The sequence below is a fragment of the Nannospalax galili genome, unplaced genomic scaffold (assembly GCF_000622305.1).
Source record: "Nannospalax galili isolate Female #2095 unplaced genomic scaffold, S.galili_v1.0 scaffold270, whole genome shotgun sequence".
Classification (NCBI taxonomy): Eukaryota; Metazoa; Chordata; class Mammalia; order Rodentia; family Spalacidae; genus Nannospalax; species Nannospalax galili.
The window spans coordinates 1364444-1387249 of NW_008330152.1; the positions used below are offsets into that span (position 1 = coordinate 1364444).

Below are 22806 nucleotides of genomic sequence, written 5' to 3' on the forward strand. Positions count from 1 at the left end.
TGTGGCTCAATGGCAGTATAACTGCCTAACATGTGTGAGGCCCTGGGTTTGACCGCCAGCACCTCAAAAAAGTTGAGCTCTTTGCTTTGGTTTATAGAGACTAAGTGGTTTGCAAGTTATCCACAAGGAATTGATCATCAACATCATTTAAAAGAAATCAGCAACAGCAGTTAACACTTTAGAAATACATAGGATGCAAAGTACTTCTATTTTCTCCTTTCCTCAACAGGTTTATTGCCTTTTAAGAAAATTTTTGTAAAATATAAATACAAAGCAGAGAATTTACTTACAAAGTTAAAACACAGATTTCAAACATAAACACACAATTCAGAAAATTTTAGTTTTATGTACATTTTCAAGCGACCTCAACATATTATGTTAGTTCTCAATATTTTACAGGGTACAGAAAAAAATAGCTCAAAGTCTTCTTTAAATAAGAGCATAAAATGTTTAAACATATAAACAATCCGGTTTGATGTGTGAAAAGTAATTTCACAGCTTTTAAATTAGGATACAAAAGTTTCATACAATTAGTTGTTGTGTGTGGATATGGTATGAATTTATATTACACACTACCGGATTACATCCAATAGCATTTACCTGGCGTGAGCAGGTACTCTGTAAACAAAACATAAAGGTACGCCGCCACCAAGTGCCTTCACCCAATGAATTCTCCCAAACCAACCAACAAACCACATAGTTCTGACCACACATTACAGTCATAGCCTCTGTTACCAGAGCCTTGTATGAAATTACAGCAAAGTGTGGAGCTCCTTTTCACCTTTTTCTCCTTAGAAAAGAACAGAAAAAGAGACAAATGTTCCAAGTAAAAACAAACAACATATCTCAAAGCATGTGTGCATTGAAAAATAACGAGACATTTGAACGACTTCATAAAAACTGACTTAAAAGTTTAGAAAGAAAAGAACAGGTTTCTAAGATCTTCTGACTGGAGTAACTTCTCTTATATAAAGAAGAGATATTTTCATATGTAATAATGTCCTTTCTTTACAGAAACTGTCGTATTATGACACATATGCACAAGGATTAACACTATAACACACTGTACAGGGCAGGGCAGGGCGGGGCTGGTGCGCTCACCAGTATTCCTCTGGGCTTGTGTCGCTGGGGTGGAGCCACTCCACAGTGGAGCCGAGCAATGTCTGGAGCTCATTGGTGAATTCCACCAGATCTAGCAGCTCCTTGCTTTCAGGGTTGAAGGCTTCCAGGTCTTTGGGGCAGGAAAACAAGAGACTTGCAGAGACTTGGCGATAAAACTCTGCCTCTGCAATGGTGACAATTTCCATATTGGGGAAATTGCAGCGGAATATTCGGGAGGACATTTTCAATTTCTTAAGCACGTCTGAAAGCAGTAGCCAGTTTCGTGGCCTATAAAAGGGAAAGGGGTGGGGTTACATTTCCGGCAAAATGAAAAGTTCAACTATTTCCTACCACACCCTGACTAGTTCCTAGTGCCTACTATTCATTTAATCCTCCTGCCTTGTTCTACCATATCTAGTCACTGGCCTCTTCTAAGGGGAGAGTAATTGTAGCTAGAGGAATGTGGGACAGATTTTGTTTTATAAAAAGAGCACCTACATGCCTCACTGCACCTGCTGCAGAGAGATTAGCAGGGCAAGTCCTGCTCATCCAGCTTGAGCTAAAACTTGGCCCCTGCTTCTCCAGTGGCCTCTGTGGAGAAAAGGGGTCTGTACCTCAACCCTTTCAACCTCTTTAAAGCTAGCTCTTCCTTCCCTTTCCCAATTCCATCCCCATCCTTCAATGATGCTTTTGAGAAGGCTCCTTATGTAAACCTGCCGCACTTTTATCATTTGTCACTATTTGTAATGGCATCCGTGTTTATAACTTCAGAGCTGAGGGGGTATTACTCATTAAACACTTTTGTCAACACACATCATCACAGTTTCTTGACATGTATACCCTAAGGGACTGATTATCAGGGTGCAATGGCAGGACCATAGGGGAAACACTGGATCTAACCAAATCTGATGACACATGAAGGACTCAAAATGTCCTAGATAATAACTATCTATTCTTAGGCGAGAAGGTAGTTTATGAGTATAGTCCAATTCCACCTCATATGCCTGGGGGAGCCCCTAGGGTGGCTTGCTGGGGGAAGGAGTGGCAGCTACTAAGGGAGGACCCATTTCTCAAACATTTACTGATGATGGTGTCTCTTCTGTTGAATTCCAGCTCCTGACTTCAATGCCATATGGGCTCGAGAGTGATTTGAACCTAAGGCTTCTGATGACAGCAGTCTATACCATGCTGTGGCTTACTCCCAGCTCTGCTGGGCATGAATAATCCAGCTGATCCACACAATTTCCCAAGGTCTATGGGCGGCTAAAGAGCCGCCCAGTAGCCTACATTCATCTGCCTGAAGAGACTAAGTCTTCCCACTCTAGATGCAGCTGGGGCTAGTTTTCCCACCCCATCCATGCTCACCCCTGAGCGACGGACACTTGGATGTTGTAACACGGCAAGAGGACGCTTTCAGAAAACTCAAACTCGAACATATCACTATAGGAATCTTCCTCATCATCCTGGTCTTCTGGTCCTGGAGGGTTAGCCAGGACATCATACCCACTTTCATCATCTGGTTCTAATGTAACACAAATCAGAGAAGGAAGATCAGCTACAGGAAGATTTCAGCTGCTGTCAAAAGGCATAGGGGTGGGGAGGACCTCTAACAAGACTGTTTCCCAATGAAGTCCTGCTTCCAGTGTCTACCATCTGCCCCCCTCATCCCACAGCAGGCAAGAATGTTGTAACCCACTCACTTCCCACAGGATCATGAACAATGCTGCTTACCACATACAGAGCTGCCATAGAACTCCCAAGCGCCACTGGAGTCATCATCACTGAGACCCTGTAGGTCATTCAAATAGTCTGCAGAGAAGGGAAGTAGAGGAAGAGGAGATAAAACCTCCTGGCAAGCTGGGTGTGATAGCACACAATTATAATTCCAGTATTCTTGAGGCTGAGACAGGAGGATCAAAAGTTCACAACCAGCCTGAGTTACACAGTGAGACCCTGTCTCCACACAAAACAAAACCTCATGGACAAGAACAAAATGCTAACCCAATTAAGGAGTATTTCCCTGTAAACTTGTGATAGGCTGGCATGTCAGCAGTTCCTGGCATATCACCTCTCAATTCTTCAAAGCCCTGTTGTATCTGACTCTTGTTTACTTGCCATGCTGAGACAGGCCACCCTGGCTTACTAAATGAGACCCACGAACACTTGCTGCCTTCACGTGCAAAACTAAGCATTTTATTTATGTCTCTCTGATACACTAAGCGGCTTCTCCCAGTCAGAACAATTGAAGATGGACATGGGTGAGCCATGAACCAGCTAGAGGAATTCTTTGCCAGTAACTGTCTGATAAGGAATTTAACTCCAAGTGCCTAACAGTCATGATACCTTAGTGCTTTTGCTTTCCCTAGCTCACCACACCTGAGCTGTAAAAGCCGAGCTATCCTATGACCAAATACCAGAACACAAAACTTCATGTCTGTGAGGTTGGGCCCTTTCACGGACTTGCTATATAAACCTATAGGCCTACTTAAGCAAAAAATATATTTGTAGAAAATGAAAGTAACTTCAGAAAATCTTTTAAATCATTATGGTGAAAAAAAAGTCAAATCGTTTTCACTCCAACAGCATTACACTATAGAAAGGTCTTTGTAAAAAATTAATAAAAAAATTAATTAATAAAAACCCATACCTGTTAAAAACTTTTCCATAAGTTCACTGTGGGTCATTTTCATGATGGTTCTACCTGAGTATGTGGCCAAAGTAGGGTCAGCACCATAGGAAAGAAGCAAGCGGACAATCTCCAAGTGATCATTCTCCACAGCATCATGCAGAGGCCTGCAAAGAGATGCACAGTGGTGCTAAGCTCGTGCACTGGACGCTTGCCTCCCAAGTCGCCTGATGTAGGAGCAGGCAAAATGGAATGCCTGCACACATCTGATGCTGAGGCTTCTGGGTGCATTATCTCATCCAGAGGACAGCAATCTCATAAGCACTGTAGATAGGGAAACCAAGGCATAGAGCCCTGGCTCAAGGTCAAGCAACCAGTGACTACTGTTGAGACCTAATCCTTTACAGAGCAGGTCAAGGGATTATTTCAGGTTTAATTTTCAAGTGTACATCCATCTTATTCTGAGACCTAAGTCTACGATAAAAATGTTCCTAATGAAATGAGGTTGGGACAGACCACGTAAATGTAAAAATACCACCACTGTGGAAGTCCGCAAAAAAGCAATTATAATGCCACTAACGAAATGACCCCCCCAACTCCAAATATAGCCACCTGTTATTAACAGAAATTATTTGTTAAGAGTGAAGAATCTCCCAAGTCCTGCTCCAGGGCAACATACACATCCACGATAACCCTGTGCCTGGGCGAGTGCCTGGGGCACATTCTCAGGAGGCCACAGACCACCCCGAAGCCCCATCCAGAGCAAATGCTACTAGGAAAGCACGAATGATCCTTTTGGCCATTTTTATGACCATCGGGGGAACCTTCGTGCAGCATCCCCCTCACACACCAGGAAGATATTTATGCTGACCCAGACCTGAGTCTGACCAATAAACTCGGGGTCAAGGACAAGGTAAGCATAAGGGCCTGGTATGCAGGTGGTGACTGAGGAACCAGTGGAGGAAGGGACAGTTGGCCCTGTCTCTCCCCAAGGTGTTTCAGATCACACATACTTTGACTAGTGATTTCACAGATGGTGATGAACAGGCCAGGGTTTTAAAAGGCAACACCCCCTGACTCTTCATGCAGACTGTGGCCTTCTCAGAGGCCTTAGTCCATGGGAGCCCTGCAGGATTGGCCTAGACTGGGAGCTGTCCATCTACATTTGACAGAAAAGTCTGTTTGGTTCAATTTTAAAATGGAAATCACTTCAACTGCAATTTGTTCTCCCTTGGGTTTCTATGTTCCCAGAGAGCCACTGTCTGCTGCTCCTCAGCAGGGCTAGAGGGAGAGCAAGACACACCACTGACCTGGTTCCATCCTGGGCACTGCAGTTGACATCGGCACCATATTCAAGGAGGTGGCGAACGATGTTGAGCCATCCTCTGGCACAAGCTTCATGCAGGGCACAGTAACCCGCGTTGTCACGATGATTCACATCACAGATCTTGTTCTCCAGGCAGTACAAGACCACTTCCTGGGGGTGGGGGGAGCAGGAAACACCATCTGATCACCACAGAGTGACCTCATAAGGAAGACTTCTTCATAGTTCTAAGACACACACCCTGAAGCCTGAGAACCCACTGTGGTTTGGGTGGTGCCTGGATGTCTTAGTGAGGGGGTCCACAATGGTGTGAAGGGCTCTGTGACCGGGACAGTCAGCCCTGGCTGCCTGTTTCTGGGTAAGTGACACTTCACCTTCCCCCAAGCCTCTGTAGGCTGTTGTGGATGCAAGCAGAGAACCACAAAACCCCGAGCCCAGCACCTTGCTGAAGGAGCACAAAGAAATTCAGCTGCAGATATCTCAAAAGACACATTCAAAGCCAAGCATGGTGGTTCATAGCTATAAAGCCCAGTATTCAGGCGACTGAGGCCGAAGGATGGCCATGAGTTTGAGGCTAGTCAGGAGTATAGAGTGAGACCCTGTCCAAAACAAATCAAAGGGAGCATTCATTTGTACAAGGGCATTGTTTCATTGGGCCTTTATAGGTAATGAATGACAACCTCACCAAGAAGTGGCATAAAGCCAAATGTGGTGGTATACCCTTGTAACCTCAGTGCTCAGGAGGATCATTTCCAGTTGAGGCCAGCCTTCAAGGCTAGCCTGGGATACATAGCAAAACCCTGTGTCAAAATAACCCCCAAAAGACAGACAGGGAGAAAAAACAAACTTAAAAAGGGGTACAAAGAGGGCTGGTAGAACAATAATAGCTCAGGGGTAGAGCCCTTGTCTGGCACATGTAATATTCTGGGTTTCAATCCCAGCATCACAAAAAAGGATACCAAGGCTTCAAACAACCCCGCCCTCTTTATTCCTTGACTCTTCGCCCTACCCAAGGCCCAATCAATACGATATGCTCATTTACTTAACTTAATGACGAATCTGATAGACTATATACTGTACCTTAACACATTTTAGGAACAAAATAAAACAATCTGAAAGATGTGTTCTGTGTCAACAGTTTGTATGAGAATCACTATTATTAATCTCACTTCTTTGGCATGTTAAAATATTAATATGAGCCACTCCCAGTAAGCACAGCAGTAATTTATTCAATGTCTTACTACCACGATTAAGCAAGTTTTCAAACACATTGAGCACTATCTGCCACCAGAAAACAGGTTCCACTATCTTCCGCTAAGTCATGCCAAGCACATCGTTACCAAGTTCTGAGAATGGGGATAGGCCTAACACATGGACAAGGAAACCCCACAGGCCCCCAGAGTGGGCCTCTCTTTGTGACAACTCTAACTCATCTGCTAGGGCTCCTTCTGGCCACTCATAGAAGTGAGGTAGGTTGTGAAAAATCTCTTATGTCCTTTCTAGGACAGTTCAGTCAAAGGTAAGGGCTCACTTGGATACTAACTAGAATGTTCCAGAGGCCTTCCTGTGAACCTAAAACTGATGGTAGTGAACTTGGCCATCTGTGCCCTGCTGCCTCAGGTCACTACAGCAGCTCCCTTCTAAAACAAGGGGAGGAAGAGAGAAGGCATGCTTGGCAAGGCGTTTCTTCCTTCAGGTTCTAACCTGCCAGAAAGCCCACAATCCTCCAAGCTCCCAGGCCACCTGCCCTGAGCACCGGTATCCAGGATACCGCATGAAGCCGCTGCTCTTTTAGCAGGCCCTCACTAGCCAGACTCGAGTGGACGGCTGCAAGCTAATGAGTTGTGTGCCCCAGCCAGGAAGAGACCTTGTCACGTGACTCTGGGATGGGCTCTGAGCACCACTGACTGCTGTGCAAAGATCAATTTACTCGGATCCCGGTGGGCCGCCTAGTGTTCTCTCAACTCAGGGTTTATTTGTTCTGACAATTATGGCCCTCACCTGGAAACCTTCATCACTACAGGGCTGATTTGAGGGAACCTAGGAATGAAAGAAGTTAAAGCAGAAGGCTAAGTCAACTCTCTCTTTTCCTGAAGGAAAGGCAGCAGTGACCCCACACTAGGTGAGGTGTTCGCCATGGCCTTGCCTCACTCAACCCACTGGTGTCACTTGGCTTGAGATTGGCTCATTTGGATTGCATCCCATGCTGTTCTCCACAGCCTAGCAAACACTGGGAAGCAAGTGGGATTGTTCACATGCAACACTTGGGGCCACTGAGGTCCAGAGGGGTTAAGACCCCCAACCAATGTGAAGCACTAGACCTGTCACTCAGGCCTTTTGGGAAGATTCAAAAGGCCCAATGAAAGGCTCTGGCTGGAGGGCTTCATCCAGCTGTGAGCAGCATCCCTCTCTGTTGGGGTCAGGCAGGCTATTACCTCTCTCCTAGTTGGGAGGGTGATGGCCCCTTACAGATGGCAACTGCTGTCACCAACAGAGAGAATGGTGAAGACATGTGCCTGCCCAACACATTTCCCGGTTTATTTTCTGCGCCAGAAATGGGTGCGTTTGAAGGCCAGCCCACCCATTCCCAAACAAAATCAAACTGTTTTTGTTGGACAATTCTGTTAGGCGGCCATAAGCCGAATGCCATTAACTGCAAAATGTAACCGTAAAGGCCATAAACCCGACATTGTTAATTAATTAAATGCCTCATTAACTTTTTTAAAAACATGATTTATTCAATTCATAGAAAATTTAACCATCACCACTAAATGCACAAGCATGTGGTTGCATAACTGGCATTTCAGCCGGAGAAAAAGCCACCTCCAGAGCAGGACTCAAGCGCGGGTGCCTGGCCCTATCAGCCGCCTAGTTAAGACAAAGCTTTGGAAAACCCTAGGCCCGCATTAGCTGAAACATAACAACACTGAGGTGATAGGGGTAGCCTGTTTATTGTACAGGGGCCTTCGACCCAGCAGGAAACAACAGTGACAAAATTTACTTCTGGAAAACTCTCCTGTAACTGCATGTTCCAACAGCACCTTATTGCATTAGGAAAATCCCTCTTCGTTTAAGAAGGTATCATCCCACATCTTAATTTCTGCCAAAAGAAATCCCAGGAAGCTGGGTTCTGAGTGAAAGCTTTAAGCTAAGTTAAAACATTCGGTATCGAAATTTACATATTTAAAATGTACATGTGCCTATGTGGGGGGAGATGTTCGATAAACATTCCCAAGGCCATCAAAGGCATTAGAGCCTGGAAAAGTATGGATCAAAGTGCTCCTTGGTCTAGGCCTCAGGCCCACTGGTTGTATGAGAACTGTTCCTTAGAGGACACATAAGAGTCTCTTGAGCCTTGCTGTGTCTGGTTGCAAAGGAATGAGACCTGTGGAAGTGATGCAGAGATCAAAGGCTATGATAGAAGCCTATTCCTGTATGAGCAAAGAAGCCTCCCTGTCTCCCCCAGTAAGCTTGCCAGGAGCCCAAGCCTGCCAGATGTGATGGACAGCCAGTCCGTTGGAAGCAAATATGGAGCATCAACCTTGCCCTGCTCTCAGCTTGTGGGAAAACAACTGGCTGCCCCTTGGATTTAATCCGCAGCAACTGAGCTAATTACCAAATCTTTCCATCTAGTTCTCTCCGAGATAATCCAGCGATCTCAAAAAGAGACATGTTGGTGCAAACAATGGCACATGCAACCCAAAACACCCTAGAGTGTTTCAAAGAACCATCAAGTTCCCAACCAGAGTTGACTCCAAGCTGGGCTCTGGGTCAAGGGGAAACAGGGGGCTGGGTGATCCCACCAGAAGGTTCTGGCTGAATCTTGCTAGGCCTAGTCTAGTGCTGGCCAGTGTGGATCCTGCCACCTCTCTCCTTCACACCTCCACACTCAGCTTGCTGAACTATATTTTATTTTCACCATCCAATTCCTAGAGGGCTGATGCCAGCATAAAAAAAAAAAAAATGCCTTTGCCCTGTGGACTGCTTGCGTGCGTGTGTGTGTGCGTGTGTGTGTGTGTGTGTGTGGTGTGGTACATAGAGGGACAGAGGGAGCCAGTTAGTTCCAGGAGGTTCTGAACTGCAAAAAGGGCCCTTCCAGTGTGCCGTTGGAGAGTCTTGGAGGGGAGCAGGGCAGGGGAAGCAGGCCAGGCTGGGCTTTGGAATCACTGTGCTGAATCATTAAGTTTTTCAATCCCTCTGTGACTGTTTCCTCAACTAAAAGCGTGGATAATACCAGTTACTAGCCCACAAAGACGACTGAAAGAGTAAAACCAGTTAGCATGGCTACCTTCCTCTCTCAAAGACCACTGTGGATCAGTGCCATCCTCCCCACTTCAGTGGGTCCGTGCCAAGCCTCCATACAGTCACTTCCCATCCTCTAAGACCACCCTTCCACCAGCAACAGCAAAAGCCACCCCAAAAAGAACTAATCACTTCTCTCCCCCTCGCTAATCACAACCCAAAAGGATTCATTAAAAGTCCCCCAGTTGTCAAACCCCAGCTTCTGTCAGGCTTTCTATCAGAGATAAGTGAGCAAGATTCAGAGAAGGCTGGGGCAGCCTACCTGTCTGAACACTTACTGAACACCAGAGACTTTTCTGCACAGTGACAGACCTAGCCACCAAAGAGAAAGGAGCCAGAGTAGGCCTAGCACAAACATCCTGCAGGGCAGGGTCTTGGAGGACTCCTGATGTGGAGGGCTGGGCTTTGCTCTCCAAGTCCACCCCTAAAGCCAGTACCCTAGCCCGGAGCATTAGCCACTGGATGCTTCAGAATCCAGAGTACCTACAAGCGTGCTCACCTCGTAGCCTAGCCGGGCTGCCCGCTGCAGAAGGGTCTCGCCAGCGTTCTTATTGACAATAAGTCTCCGTGCTTCTGGTGGCATGGGGCGAGACTGGGTGGTCTCTTGAGGGGAACTTGAGCGTGGCAGTTGTGTGGCCTGAGAGGCTGGTAGCAATTGTTGCAAACGGTCAAAGGGTTTTGGCTCCTGCTTGGCTGGTGACAAATCGTAGTCTGAACTGGGCTCAGGTCGCTTTCTGAATCTCCGCACAGTCACCTGTCACAAGAACAAGCAGTAAGCAGTTAAGGCTGTGACCCTTCCAACATACCCACTGCCTCTCTACATCCTCCTCTCAGAGTGACAAACCTGTGGAGGAAGACACTTTTTAAAAAATTTTATTTTGGGGGGGAGGGGTTCACTCTTACTAGTTTGAAACTTCATGGCTACCCAGAATACATGACCCTTTAGGACAGGAGTGACTGGCTTGGGGGGGTGGGGGTGGGAGGGGGTAGGAAAAGGAAAGCTTAGTCCCAGAGAAGCAGGCCCAAGGGGGGAGCGGGGTGGGAAGATACCTTGCCGTCAGTGTTTTCCACGTAATAGTCTCCTGTAATTGGCAAGCCCCGCCTGGGCTCTTGAGGTATCAAGTGCTTGGTTTTGCACAGTCTCTTCCCGGATGGCTTCTCGCTGTTGTCGGTGTATTTCTGCAGCGGGGAGGCAGCCTGGCAATTCTCTTCTTCGTCTGTGCACAGCACATCTGTCTTCTGGTTTTCTTTAATTTTCTGCTGTTTGGCAGGCAGCCTCGAGGCTGGCGTGCAGCTTGGCTGAGTCTGCTTTTTGCCGCTTGCATTGGTGGATGAAAGGCTCTTCATGGGCGGAGAGCCGGAGAACACAGGCAAGCCTAAATACGGAGGGGGCGGCGACCGGCGGGGGAGGGGGAGAAGAAGCAGGCGTTACACAGTTGTAGCCAATGCAGAAAGAAAAGCCCATTGTTAGCACTGATCACTAGAGTGGCTTCAGTTTTTAAAGATATACCAATTATGTTTTCAAAGCATTAATATTTTAATTATCCCACATTCAAACAGCAAATAGGTTAACCCACAAAATGCCAAGTGGCAAGTTTCTTCAAAGGGCCAGAATAAGAGGACAGAAGCCAGCTCTTCCTGTTCTCCCATCTCTACCCCCTGGGCTCTGGTGCTCAAGACCTGGTGACCGGAGGCTGGCAAGGTTGATGGGGGCTACCCAGGCTTCCTTTCCTGCCCAGCCATAGGCTAGGAAATCAGTAAGGAAATGGGAGAGAGCACACACAGGGAAGGAGGTGTGCAAACAAGGCCATCAGAACTCCCCGCCTAGCACAACCTAGTCAGAGTCAACTTAGATGGCTCCCCCTCAAAGGCGCTTCCCCCAGTGAATGTGTAGGAGGGGGGCAGGCAGTCAAGGGGCGGCCTCTGCATACCTTGTTCATTGTCACTGGATTTGAGGGACTCTTCAGACCAGCCTCTGTTGCCTTTGGCCTCTGCCTTTTTCCTGCCAGACTTCTCTTCAGAGATGTTATTCCCCTGGGCTGTGACCTCAGGCTGAGCAGCCTGGGTCACTTCCTTCCTGCTTTGGCGGCCAGGTTTGCTCTCTGCTGCCGACACCTGCTGCTCCCACCGTTCTCTAAGGTGCAGCAAGTGGCGTTGCTTTTTAGGATGGAGCCCTGTTAATTCAATGCACACCTTCAGGTTGGTCAGCTCACTATAATGTGGGTCTTCTAAGTGGTTAGAGGAACTGTTTGTCATTTCCCTCTCAGGCCAGTCATCTAATGGAGAAATAACTACAAATTAATCAAAAAGCCCCCTGGGGAGGGAACAAACTGTCTTACACATCACTAATGGGGTGGGGGAGGGGAAGGGCGTGGCCGCAAGTCTCTGCTCCGACAGGTCATTTATTGGTCTTTGGCCACCTCAGGATTTGGAGGGAGGGGAGGTGGGCACCGCCTCCCCAGGGCTCCAGGAGGAGGTATGGGAATGGCAAGGCTGCACCATGCCCTAGGCCACTGTCTAGGAGGGCAGGTGGTGCATAACCGCACTGCATCCCGCACATCCACAGTCAAGTGTGCCCTCCAGGGCTGCATGCACACAGGCCTCCTGAGCAGGCAGCCGAAGCTGGCGGAGCTCACCTTTTGAGACCCGTCTTCGCTTGGCTTTCAGAGGGTCCTCTGGCAGCTCTTCCACATTGGTCTCAGTGTGGGTGCTGTCACCTGAGACTTTGCGTTTCCTGTCCAGCCGGAGGGTGGGGCTGGCTGGCATGTCTGCCACCCCCTGGTCAGTGGGTGGTTCGCTCACAGGCGGCCTCTCTATGAAATACTTCTCTACAGGAAGATCTTTGTCCTCTGGAGCTTCAAAGGGATCATGTTTGTTTCCAACACTATACTCGCCTGCGGGGAGGAAAGACATACAGAAATTAAGGTTCAAGGTTCCCACAAGGAGGCAGGACACGGGGTATAGGCGGGACAGCCTTGGCTAAGATGATCAGCACCTGACGGACCCTTCTTGGGAGATGGGGGTCCTCACCCATTGGAAGCAGCATAAACAGAACTTTCCAGAGGAAGTCCATGACAGAATCAGTCAGAAAGCGCAACCCAAAGTGAGATATAACCACACTTGCACCCTGTCTCTGTAGTTGGGGCCTGAGGGAACCCAGAGGGGGACTGAGATACTTGCACTCTTGGCCTCTTTTGGCGGCAAGATCTAATCCAACCTGGGTAATCTAAAAATCTCCAGGGAAGCATTTGTTGAAATCAGTATTTTGAAATGCAAGGGAGGCTGTTGTAGTAAGAGACCGAATAGCCCCAAAATGTCCCCTACCCAAGGGGCAAGGCCTATGGTCACTTGGACAGATGGACAGGAGACGGTAAAAAAATGAGGACTGGGAAAGGGAGAGTGTTGAAAGAAGCCTAGGACCTTGATGGGCAGGAGGGGGAAGGGAACCCGCAGACTCAAGGTGCTAGGGGGAGGGGCCCAGCACAGCCAAAGGCAAGGATTCCAAGCACAGGTATAACTTCAGAAGCAACTTCAAAGGGCTCTGTCTGATGGTTGCCCACAGAAATTCCTATCACTAAATCAAGGCACTGCTCTCACTTAATGTCCAAAATAGGGAGATCCCCACGGGGACTTGGGTCACCTCACCTGGCACTCTCTCTCATACAAGCTGTCTATAGACAAGATCTCACGCCCTTCATGGTTGCCTGTCTTTTGTAGCCAGGCAAGCATTTACAAAACTGCTGCCCGCCCCCCCCCCCCCCCCCCCCCCCCCGCCCCCCCCCCCCCCCCCCCCCCCGTTCTCTGGACTAGACAAGGGGGACAGGAGGAGCAATGCCACCTAGTTCTTCCTTCTATCAACACATCCCACATCACCCCCTATTGCTGTTTTAGCCAAGAAGTAGCTCATCAACTGCTCTGGTATGGCATTTTTTTTTCCAATACACATCAAAATTGGGGTGAGATGGCTCAGAAAAGGCACCTATAGCCAGGCCTAATGAATTGGGTCGATCCTGGGATCAACCAGCCTTCTTTGGTGGAAGGACAGTTGCCCTTTGACCTCCATGTGTGCTATGGCACAGCCACACACAAACACAAAATAAATGAAAATGTAAAACAAAAAAACACTATGTAACAATCACCAAAAGGCCCGGCAGCTAAATAAATGAAAATGTGAAATTAAAAACAAAACAAAACAAAATAAAACCCACTATGTAACAACCACCATAAAGGTCCAGCAGCAAAATAAAGGGAAATGTAAAACAAAAACAAAAAACACTTTGTAACAACCACCGTAAGGTGGCCATGGCCCACTAAAATGATGCAACATGTTTCCAGGGTTTTAGATCTGGTAACCAGTTCTGCTAATGTCTCCTTAGCTTCTCTTGGGAGTACTGTAGTATTTAGTGGCTCTCAGCCTTGAGACACATGGGACCGTACCCACTGCGAGCAGAGGGATGGTGGCACCTCCCCAACTAGTCCCCCTACCCCTCATGGTGGTACATGGTATGGACAGAGCAGCTAGCAATCAGCAGCCAGGCCCTTCCAGGGCATACCACTGAAGTTCTCCCTGAGTACACCTGACCCAAGGACATGGCCAAGGCGGCCTTCTGCCATGGCAGAGTCCTATCACAAAGCTTGGCAGCAGCCAGAGAAGACATGTAGGCTGCCCAAAGCTCAGCTCCTATAGACGGCTGTAGTCAGCTTGGCAGGGGTCTCAGAGAGGGCAGGCTGCAGGGTCTCACTTGGGCTACTCTGTTACCCTCTTAACTGCTCTGGCAGTAATAGCGTCACTTTACACCTCGGCCCCCTTGGGCTGTAAGGCAGGAATATTATGATCAGCTGCCTCTCTAGGGTAGGTTTCATCAATTCAGGCTTCACAGAGCAAAAGGAAGGGCCAGAGAAATTACTTATGTAGCATGCTAAGACCTTCAAACCAGTCTGAATTTACCCCAATATTTTATTTTTAATTATTTTATTTTATGTGTATTTTATGTGTGTATTTATTTTATGTGTGTATTGCCTGCATGTATGTAAGCGCATCCGTGTCATGCAATGCCCACGGAGGATAGAAGAGTTTGTCGGATCCTCTGGAACTGGAGTTATGGACAGTTGTCAGCTGCCATGTGGGTGCTGGGATTCGAACTCAGGTCTTCTGCAAGAACAGTCAGTGTTCTTAACCGCTGAGCCATCTCTCCAGCTCCCTTACCCTAATGTTTTAAAGTGTACTCACTTCACCAGTTTGTTTGTAGGTGATGTGAAAAGGAAGGAAACTGGGTAATGTCACAATTGCCTATGGAGTCAATACAGACAGGATAGCAAGTGTGGGTACTCATCCGGAATGCACTGCCGTGCCCTATCCCCTTTTCCAGCATCACACCCCCTCCTCCAATCACTGAGACTCTCTCAACCCTTCGTGTCTGACATTCACCTCCTAATCTTACAGTTGAACTCCAGGTCTCGCATAGGCACCCATATTTGTAGCAGCTTCATCTTTGTCTAAGCTCTTTTTCTAGGGGCGTTTTCCATTCAAGTGGAAGCACCTCTATAAAACCAGATCTCTTGCTATCTATCTCTTTCTTTTCTGGGATTTTCCATCTAGGCACAGCTGGTGAGAAGGGTGCCCTTACCATCCCATCACCAGCTGCTGCTCATTGACAGGGAGGCCAACAGGCAAGGATGTCGAGAACTTGATGCACGCCAGCTCGCTCAACTGTCCCATTCCTTACCCAGTTGGTCACTGTGCCTATGTCCAGGGTTGCTGTGACTCACTATATGGTCAATCCTGAGGGACCCCCAGAGAGCTGTGCCTGTGATTCTCTCCCCATTCCAAACTAATCAGGAACCCTCACTGCTGAATCTCACAGCAGCCCACACGCCATTAGTGGAGCTGTTTTCTCCCCCAAATCTTTCCAAAGTGGGTGCATCATCCTTCTCCCAGCCGCCTAGTTTCTCGGGCAGAGATTGAGTCCCTCTAGTGAAGGCCCCCAAAGACCTACACCAATGTGACCTTCCACGAGCTACTAACAATCCTAAAGCCCACTGTGCAAAATCGACATACATGGCCATCCACCATGGGCAAGGCTCCATGTAATTCCCATGCACCCTGACTTGGATCTCCTGAAATGAGCAGACAGCAAGCAACAGAGGTCCCATTCACCAGGCTCCATCACCGCTTGTATTCTGGGCCCTTTGGTCATGCTATCTAGCAGATGTAGGAGTGGCTGTTTTGTTCAGGGTCTGACACTTGCTCCGTATAGCATGGTCATACAACTTGCAGCACATATATCCCATAATTTATCATGGTTGTGCCATACTATACCTCATAGAAGCATCACCATGGCAACATTTACAAGTCACCATGGCAACAAAGCAACTTCATCACTGTGGCAGCCATGCCTAGTGAGCCCTAAACAAGATGATAGAGTTTGAGACTTTTGAGGGTTACCTAAGACGTGAGTTTCCTCTGCAGGTAGCTGTCACTCACGATGGAGTTGACCAGGTCATGCCTTATGCTATATATAGCCAAGGCATCTATCTTTGCCCTGCAGTCACAAAGCATGCTGGTGGATCTCTTAGGAGAGAAATCCCCCAGGTCCCAAGTCCTGCATAATTCCATACCACCAAGGGGGACAAATGAAAATCCTGACCATGGCTCTGACAAGTTTGGTCACGTGGTTACACGAACACCTCCCCAAATAAGAGGCACCCACCATCTCAGAAGCTACTGATGTTCTAGGAGCAGAGGGGCTATCTCAGAAGGTAAAGGAAGCTGAGCATGATGGTGCATGCCTGTAATTCTAGCACTTGCAAGGCTGAGGCAGAAGAAAGAAGGCCAGCCTGGGCTACGTGGCAAGATCCTGTCTTAAACAAACAAAAAACCAAGCCAATCAACCTAAGAAGGTGAAAATGGGCAGAGTTTAGGAGAGGCATTCTTATACCCTCTACTCCAAATCCCCACTCCAGCTCCCATATGAAACAGTTTGTTTCTAGCTTACAGTGACATCTGTGCAAAGTGAAGGGACCCGAGCTCTGTAATGGCCAAGAAGGCTCAGTTAATCTGCAAGTGGATGGATCTAGCAGTCCCTGTTCCCCTGCAATGAGGGGGCAATGACAACAAGGACAATGACTCCTTTAGGGTGTTCCTGCTGGTCAACCACAAACACCAAGTCCCCAGGAAAGAAAGCAGGGGGCCAGTGACAAACCTCCTTCTTGAAAAACAAGCCTCCTGCCTTCCTCTCTCTTCTGCTCTGTGCATATCACTTGCAGAGTACTTTTTGACAATCTCTGGGTCTTACAAGAACCACCCACTAGCTGAGGCTCTGAGGGGCTTTGAGCCATGATACAACTAGTTACTTAAGTTTCTTGGCTCCTAGATTCAGCAGGAAACAAAACAGAACACATAGAAAGATGCAGACCTTCCAGGGAAGTAAGTAGGAGGCTGGTATCTGTACCTATATACTGTATCCAATGTATCCTGGACCTGGCTACATTACCTGAAAACCAAAAGAGACCTGAAGCTAGTCAAATTCTCACCTCTCTACCTCTTCTTACAGCCTCTTTTAGCACCCACTCAGAACAAAGGGGAACTCCCACTTGTAGGTAGATCCTCCCTTCTAGAAGGCACCTTGCCTACTTCTCAGTTCTGAGAGCTACTGCCTCAGGGTAACTCACAAGGTGATGGTGAGGTAGTGGTGGTGGGATTGCTTAGTGTCCATCCTGAGAAGACAGAAGTCTTTCTTTCCATTTCACCCAAAACAGCTCAGACCTGTGACAGGGAGTGTAAGGAAGCTTTAAGCACGTCAAGACTCCCTGCCACTTGGGTAAGGCCATCATGTGAAGGCCTTAAAAACTATCTTGTTCAGGACTAACACACAGCAAACACTGGTCTTAGTTTAGTTGAAGCTAGTCTGGCCAGGGGTATTTATTGGACCCTAAGAATGAACTGGGGTCAGTGGGGAAAGATATGCTCTGGATGGCCCAAAGCAAGTGTTCCCAGACCACAAATCCTCAAACTATCATGCACTGGGGAACCATGCTGGGTATGTTAACCATCCAAGGGCAATGACATGGGGCTCTTAAGCACTCACCATCACCAACTGGGTAGGAGGGTTCTGCATCCACTATCTGCTATGTTCACCCAGATACTCTAATTTGCCTTCACCTGAGGTTTCAGAGCAGGAATAGGCTTGGAGCCTTAAGCATGCACATTTAAGGAAAACAAAGACCTCCGTACCAAGTGTAGAACACACCCAAATTCTCCAAAATCAAGTGCAGCAGGGGATCTGTTGCTGGGACTAAAGTGTCCTGAGAAAGACATTCACTTTTTTTTCATGTTTTATTTCCAGGTCATGAGCCATCCTTCCATCTAGTGGGCAAAGGCCTTCCACATATGTCACACTCTTGGGATCTGTGGGAACTCCTAATTATAGCAAACAAATACCTGTTCCCATATTTCTGGTGCCTTTGTCACCCTTCAGCTCACCTCAACAAAACCTAGACGGAAAACAAGGGTACTCTCAGACTATCAGACTGTGGGGAGGGAGGGCATAGGCCTGAGGAATATCATTCTTGCTACTACAGAACAGAACTGACCCTTCCTTACCACCCATCTCCTATTGTTATGCTGTGCTGGACTGTCACTCACTTCGGGCCTGGTGTTTTTTTGAAAAGGGGAATGATATCCCCAAAAAGAATTTCACAGATGCTGCATTCCCAGCTGCGACAAGCAGACTGCACTGTACCAGCGGCAAAAGCAGCCCATTTTTCTGAGCAACCCCCAACTGGGTATTAGGGCCATTATTCACATCACTCTTCCTTTGGCCATTCTGAGCCTTGGGACTAGTGTGGCCCCTGCTCTCACCAGCGGGACCACAAGTCAGCTGCTCAGGCTACTTACATCTCTCACTGTCGTTCTGGTCTGTAATGGCCTCCTCCAGGGCAGCTGACTTTGGCTTTTTGTCTTGACTTCCTTTTAATCTTTCCCAGTCGGCTGGGCTGAATTTGCACACCTCGGAGTCTTTGGTTGCTGGGTGGCCACCTTCTCTCTCTTTCATCTCCAATTCTGAGAAGCGCATCATTGCACGCTAGAAAGAGAACCAAGATGGAAAAAAGAACATCTTACCATAAAGGTTATTTCATGTGCCTTATACTAGTAAGGAAAGTGTTTTCAAAGGAAAGCTTGCCCAAAACCAACCACAGTTTATGAGATGCAACTCAGATATTTTAAAGTTTATAACAGATAAAATTTAAGAGTGTCTATATGTAAGTAGTCACATTCTTTATCCATAAAGTCGTGTGTATATAGATATAGATATGACTTGTGTATGTACAGCCATACATACACTACTGCATAGAGACAGATACTCTTTTGAACGTTATAAGTAAAACAAAACAAAAACACAACGCAAAGAAAACAAAAGAAAAACACAACAGAAAAGAAACAAAATGCACAATGAATAAAGACGACCATGGCCCACAACTTCCCTTTGTATATTTGGAAATGAAATTTAACTCAAAAGGTTTATGGAAGATTCTAGTAATAAAAATTTGAAGAACTGACCTCACAGTAAGCAGCGGGTAGACATAAAATACTGTCCTCTTGTAATCCTTCCATCTATGTAATTAAAATGGGCACTCAATGGATCATTTAGATAACTTCATCCATTTTTATCAGCATAAACCAATTTTTTTCTTAACATTGCAAAACAATTTGGCTTTATTCATCTTTTAATTAAAAGTAAAATATCTTAAGGAAATTCCTATACAACATCTCATAATTCACTAGCAAATTAAATACATATTCTATCCCTTTAAGCGATTTTTTTTTTCCTTTTTCTTTTTCTTTTTGGTGAAAAAAAAAAAAACTGTACGATTCCCACAGACATGCGACTGCTACACATCTCCACGAAGTATCAAGTAAGGCTTGCTAAGCAGTGCTTCTAGATATATGTTATCTTACAGGCAGAGAAATCAAAGCAATTGATAGGTAAACGCCATGCAGTCTTTAGACAACCTTCATAATTATAACTTGTTATCAGCATTCCAGTAGAGCTCCCTCATAGTCTACAGAACAGTTTAAAGCATCCAGACACACGACTCTAAGAGCTACTTCTGCTGTCCCCTTACTGAACACATTTTATACATTCCAATTATCATTAAGTGTCATTAACCAAATCTGTCTGGTGCCCTGTCCTACTGAGCTCCCCCCAAATCCCCTTTGCACATTACAAAACTGACAAGCGAAAAAGTTAGTGAAATTCAGGTGGGGGGGCCTCACCTGCAATGCCCGTTGCTCTCGGCTGAGTTGACTGGAATCTGCATAGAGTTCAGTAGTGACACACTTGAATCGGTCACCCACATAACCCGCCGAATTCGCAATTCTCTTTGCCAGCTTAGATGGCTTCGGCTTCAAAACTTTGCCATCGTTCGATTCTGCCTCATCAGCTCCATCTTTGGTATAGGTGGGGGTGGTGACGTCCATGCTCAGAGGGGCACCGCCCACACAGAATGGTTTGGGATCCTCTTGGGTTTTACTAAAAGTCACAGTGGGACCCTCGCTGCTCAGAGTTGTCTCCAGGAACGGAGTTGCCACAGGCATCCCTAGGTTCTCTTTGTTGGTTCCTGCTGCAACACTGTCCTTGCCTAAGCTGAACACTGGCTGGCCAGGGGCCTGTTTGAAAACATAGGATTCGTGGAAGTCACTGATGCGGCCCAGCTCCTCTCTGAGAGAGACGAAATCGCGGTGTTGCTGCAGCGCCGGATCCACAGGGGGCTTGGTGGGCTCCGCACTCTGGCCCACACTCTCGGCTGCCAGGCCGGGTTTGGACACTCCTGTCTCAGCCTTAGCATCTGCTTCTTCTCGGAGAAGGTCTACATAGACAAGCTTGTCGCTTTTGACAAGAGTCTTCCCTGGATTCCAGCTGGGGTTTGGCTTCAGGTTCTTGTCGGTGGGGACTTCCGGGTGTGGTTTGGTGCTGCTGCTGGCTTCCAACATCTCAGAAAACCGATTCCGGAGGGTTGGGTCCTCATACCGGGCTCTCTCGTGAGAGCGGGACCGCCTCTCTGGCTTCTCTTCTTTAGTGATTTCGATGGGTGTGTGTGGGATCAACATGGGATGCACCATGCCCAGGCCCAGGGCGTCTTGGTAGGCTACAAACTCTGGTCGGCCTGTGGGTAGCCCATAGGGCAGGCCAGGTTTGGGGGCAAGGTGCCCAGGAAACAGACTGCCATTGGGTAACAAAACTGGGTGAGGATACACAGGTCCTTTGCCATGTAAAGAGAGGGGACTTAGAGCGATGCCCTCTGGTGCCGGGTAAGGGAGGTAACTCCTGGGGTAGGGAATTGGTGGGGACCTGAATGCTTCATTTGGAGATAGAAATATTGAGGTTGGTGGGAGGCCATTCTCGCTTGCTTTGAAACTAGGCTCTGGGTTGCTGGCTTTGGCTCCCTTGCTGCTGGTGCCACCACTGTGCTTGGCAGGCGTGGTTGGGGGCTGGCCCACGTGCTGGATGACTGACGGCGTGGTATCCACAGAGCTCCTGCTGGTCTTGGTGCCATCTGCATTGGCATTGGGGGCTGGTGATGCAGAGGCTGGGCGGCCTGCACTCGACACTGACCCTGAAACGTTAGTGATCACACCATCTGTGCCACCCATTCGGGGACACGATGAACTTCGCTGCTGTGGTATGGCCCAGTCCAAAGCCTTATTTTTCAGCGACATGCTCTTCCCATTGTTCTCTTCATTAGGTCCCGGCACCACCCAGGATGAGGGAGCAGTGCTGATGATTTCAGATCTATAGATAGCACAGCCATTTCCTGGAGGAGATAATGTTTCTTTTGGAATCTCACTTCCGGAGAGCACTAACCCACTTGCAGCCCTGCTGTGAACCAGGACAGTAGGAGCCATCTTTTTCATGTGGTCAACTTTGGAAGCATCTACATCCACCACTTTAGAAGATAAGTCTAGTGGTTTATCTGTGACGTCTTTGGTAACGGTCTGCTTTTCCAACAGAGGTGGTGAGCCCCCATCTTTTCTATCTTGAACTGTTGTCTTCCGGATGTGTCCAGACTGGCCACCTTCACCCGCCTCTGGAGCCTTGGGGTACTTGCCATTGGACAGCCTGACTGTGGGGAACTCATTACTGACTGTCATGTATGGCTTCGTCAGGGTGACCGAAGGGGAGGTGGAGATCCTGGGATAGTGCTTATGGAACTCAGAGTAGGTCTCTGCAGTGGGCTGGGTGGGAAGGTGAACACGGGGCGAGGGCCGAGGCGATGGGGGCAACAGAAGAGCTGTGTCCCCTGGGAGGCCACTGGTGACTGCCTTGGCGGAGGGCACCCTGGGCTGTTTACTGTTCTGGATGTGAGGATAGTTGTGGGAATCAACCGGGTTCCCAGGGCTGACACCCATCTTCCATGGGAGGCTTTTGTCTGTGCAGTGGACGAGAGGTGGGATGGCTGGAGAGGCTGAAGGTGTGGAGAGCCTCATGGGTGAAGCCAGGGAGGAAGGGATGTGGGGGTTAACATAGTGTGGGGGTGGCAGGTAGAGGAAGCGTTCCCCATTGGTGCAGACAGGAGAATACAGCGGCTGGGCCAAGCCGTAGGACTGCTGAGGTAGCAAGGCCTTGTACATGTTCAGTGAATACTTATTTGGTGAGTCGAGGAAAGGGTAGATGGCTGGCGTGGCCCCCTCCATGTAAGGGTTGACCCAGGGCAGCCGCAGGTAACTAGCACCATTGATGTTGAGAGGGCTCTGTTTATCGCTGGCAGGCCTGTCCAAGCCCAAGCTTTCCGCTGTGGCTACAGCACTTTTTTGTATTCCAGGTGGTGTTTTGTATATAGCACTGAAGCCATTTGGGGCTTTTCCAGAGACAGTGGAAGCCTCCACTGTCTCAGGCGTATTCGGTTTGAACTGCATTTCTGGATTTCTTTCTGAAGAAAATCCAAGGCCACTCAGAGAGCTTGTGGCAGCCTCCCGACCTTTTTCTGAGCCCAGTCCACACAAGCCAGAATAGACGATGTTTCCAGGGACACGGAGCCCCTCCCGGATGAGTCCCGTGCGGTCCATGCTCAGTGCTGCCAGGCCATCTATCCGATGGGCTGCACTGGTGTCCACCTTTGTAAGAGAAGGACACGTGTTACTTGGGACACCTGCCAAAGCAGCAGCTTCAGTCCCAAAGAAAGGCCACCCATTGGGTCACATGACATCAGCCTTAACACCCCAACAGAAAAGGTAAAAGACAGCTTTCCCAGGGTCCACTGCTTCATCCTCCCACATCCAAAGCCCTCTGTTGCCTCACTTTTTTTTCACCCCTATTCAGCTAGTACCCTGCAAGCATGGAAACAATCCATTCAGACTAGAAACCCATACATTATATTGGTCATCAGTGAACTCTGAGAACTTCACCCTTCACAGCAGAAAGTCTTAACTACAGGAGAGAAGACACCAAGTACA

General features: G+C 47.9%; 1 protein-coding gene across 9 annotated transcripts in view; it reads right to left on the reverse strand.

The window, feature by feature from the left end:
• Positions 1 to 204: 204 nt before the first annotated feature.
• Bcor (BCL6 corepressor) overlaps positions 205 to 22806 on the reverse strand; it is a 126540-nt gene continuing 103938 nt past the window's right edge. For 4 of the 9 annotated variants that reach the window (XM_029568349.1, XM_029568352.1, XM_008842882.2 and 1 more), the window contains exons 4-15: positions 19630 to 22467; positions 18913 to 18966; positions 18250 to 18436; positions 11990 to 12247; positions 11285 to 11629; positions 10404 to 10729; positions 9853 to 10107; positions 5038 to 5204; positions 3749 to 3894; positions 2833 to 2910; positions 2467 to 2623; positions 205 to 1389 (exon numbers count right to left, since the gene is read on the reverse strand). In XM_029568349.1, the coding sequence (XP_029424209.1) occupies positions 1098 to 1389; positions 2467 to 2623; positions 2833 to 2910; positions 3749 to 3894; positions 5038 to 5204; positions 9853 to 10107; positions 10404 to 10729; positions 11285 to 11629; positions 11990 to 12247; positions 18250 to 18436; positions 18913 to 18966; positions 19630 to 22467 (5103 nt within the window). In that variant the 3' untranslated portion in view covers positions 205 to 1097. The remainder of the gene's footprint in view (positions 1390 to 2466; positions 2624 to 2832; positions 2911 to 3748; positions 3895 to 5037; positions 5205 to 9852; positions 10108 to 10403; positions 10730 to 11284; positions 11630 to 11989; positions 12248 to 18249; positions 18437 to 18912; positions 18967 to 19629; positions 22468 to 22806) is intronic. The other 5 variants (XM_017800600.1, XM_008842891.2, XM_008842873.2 and 2 more) reach the window with 3 other exon arrangements.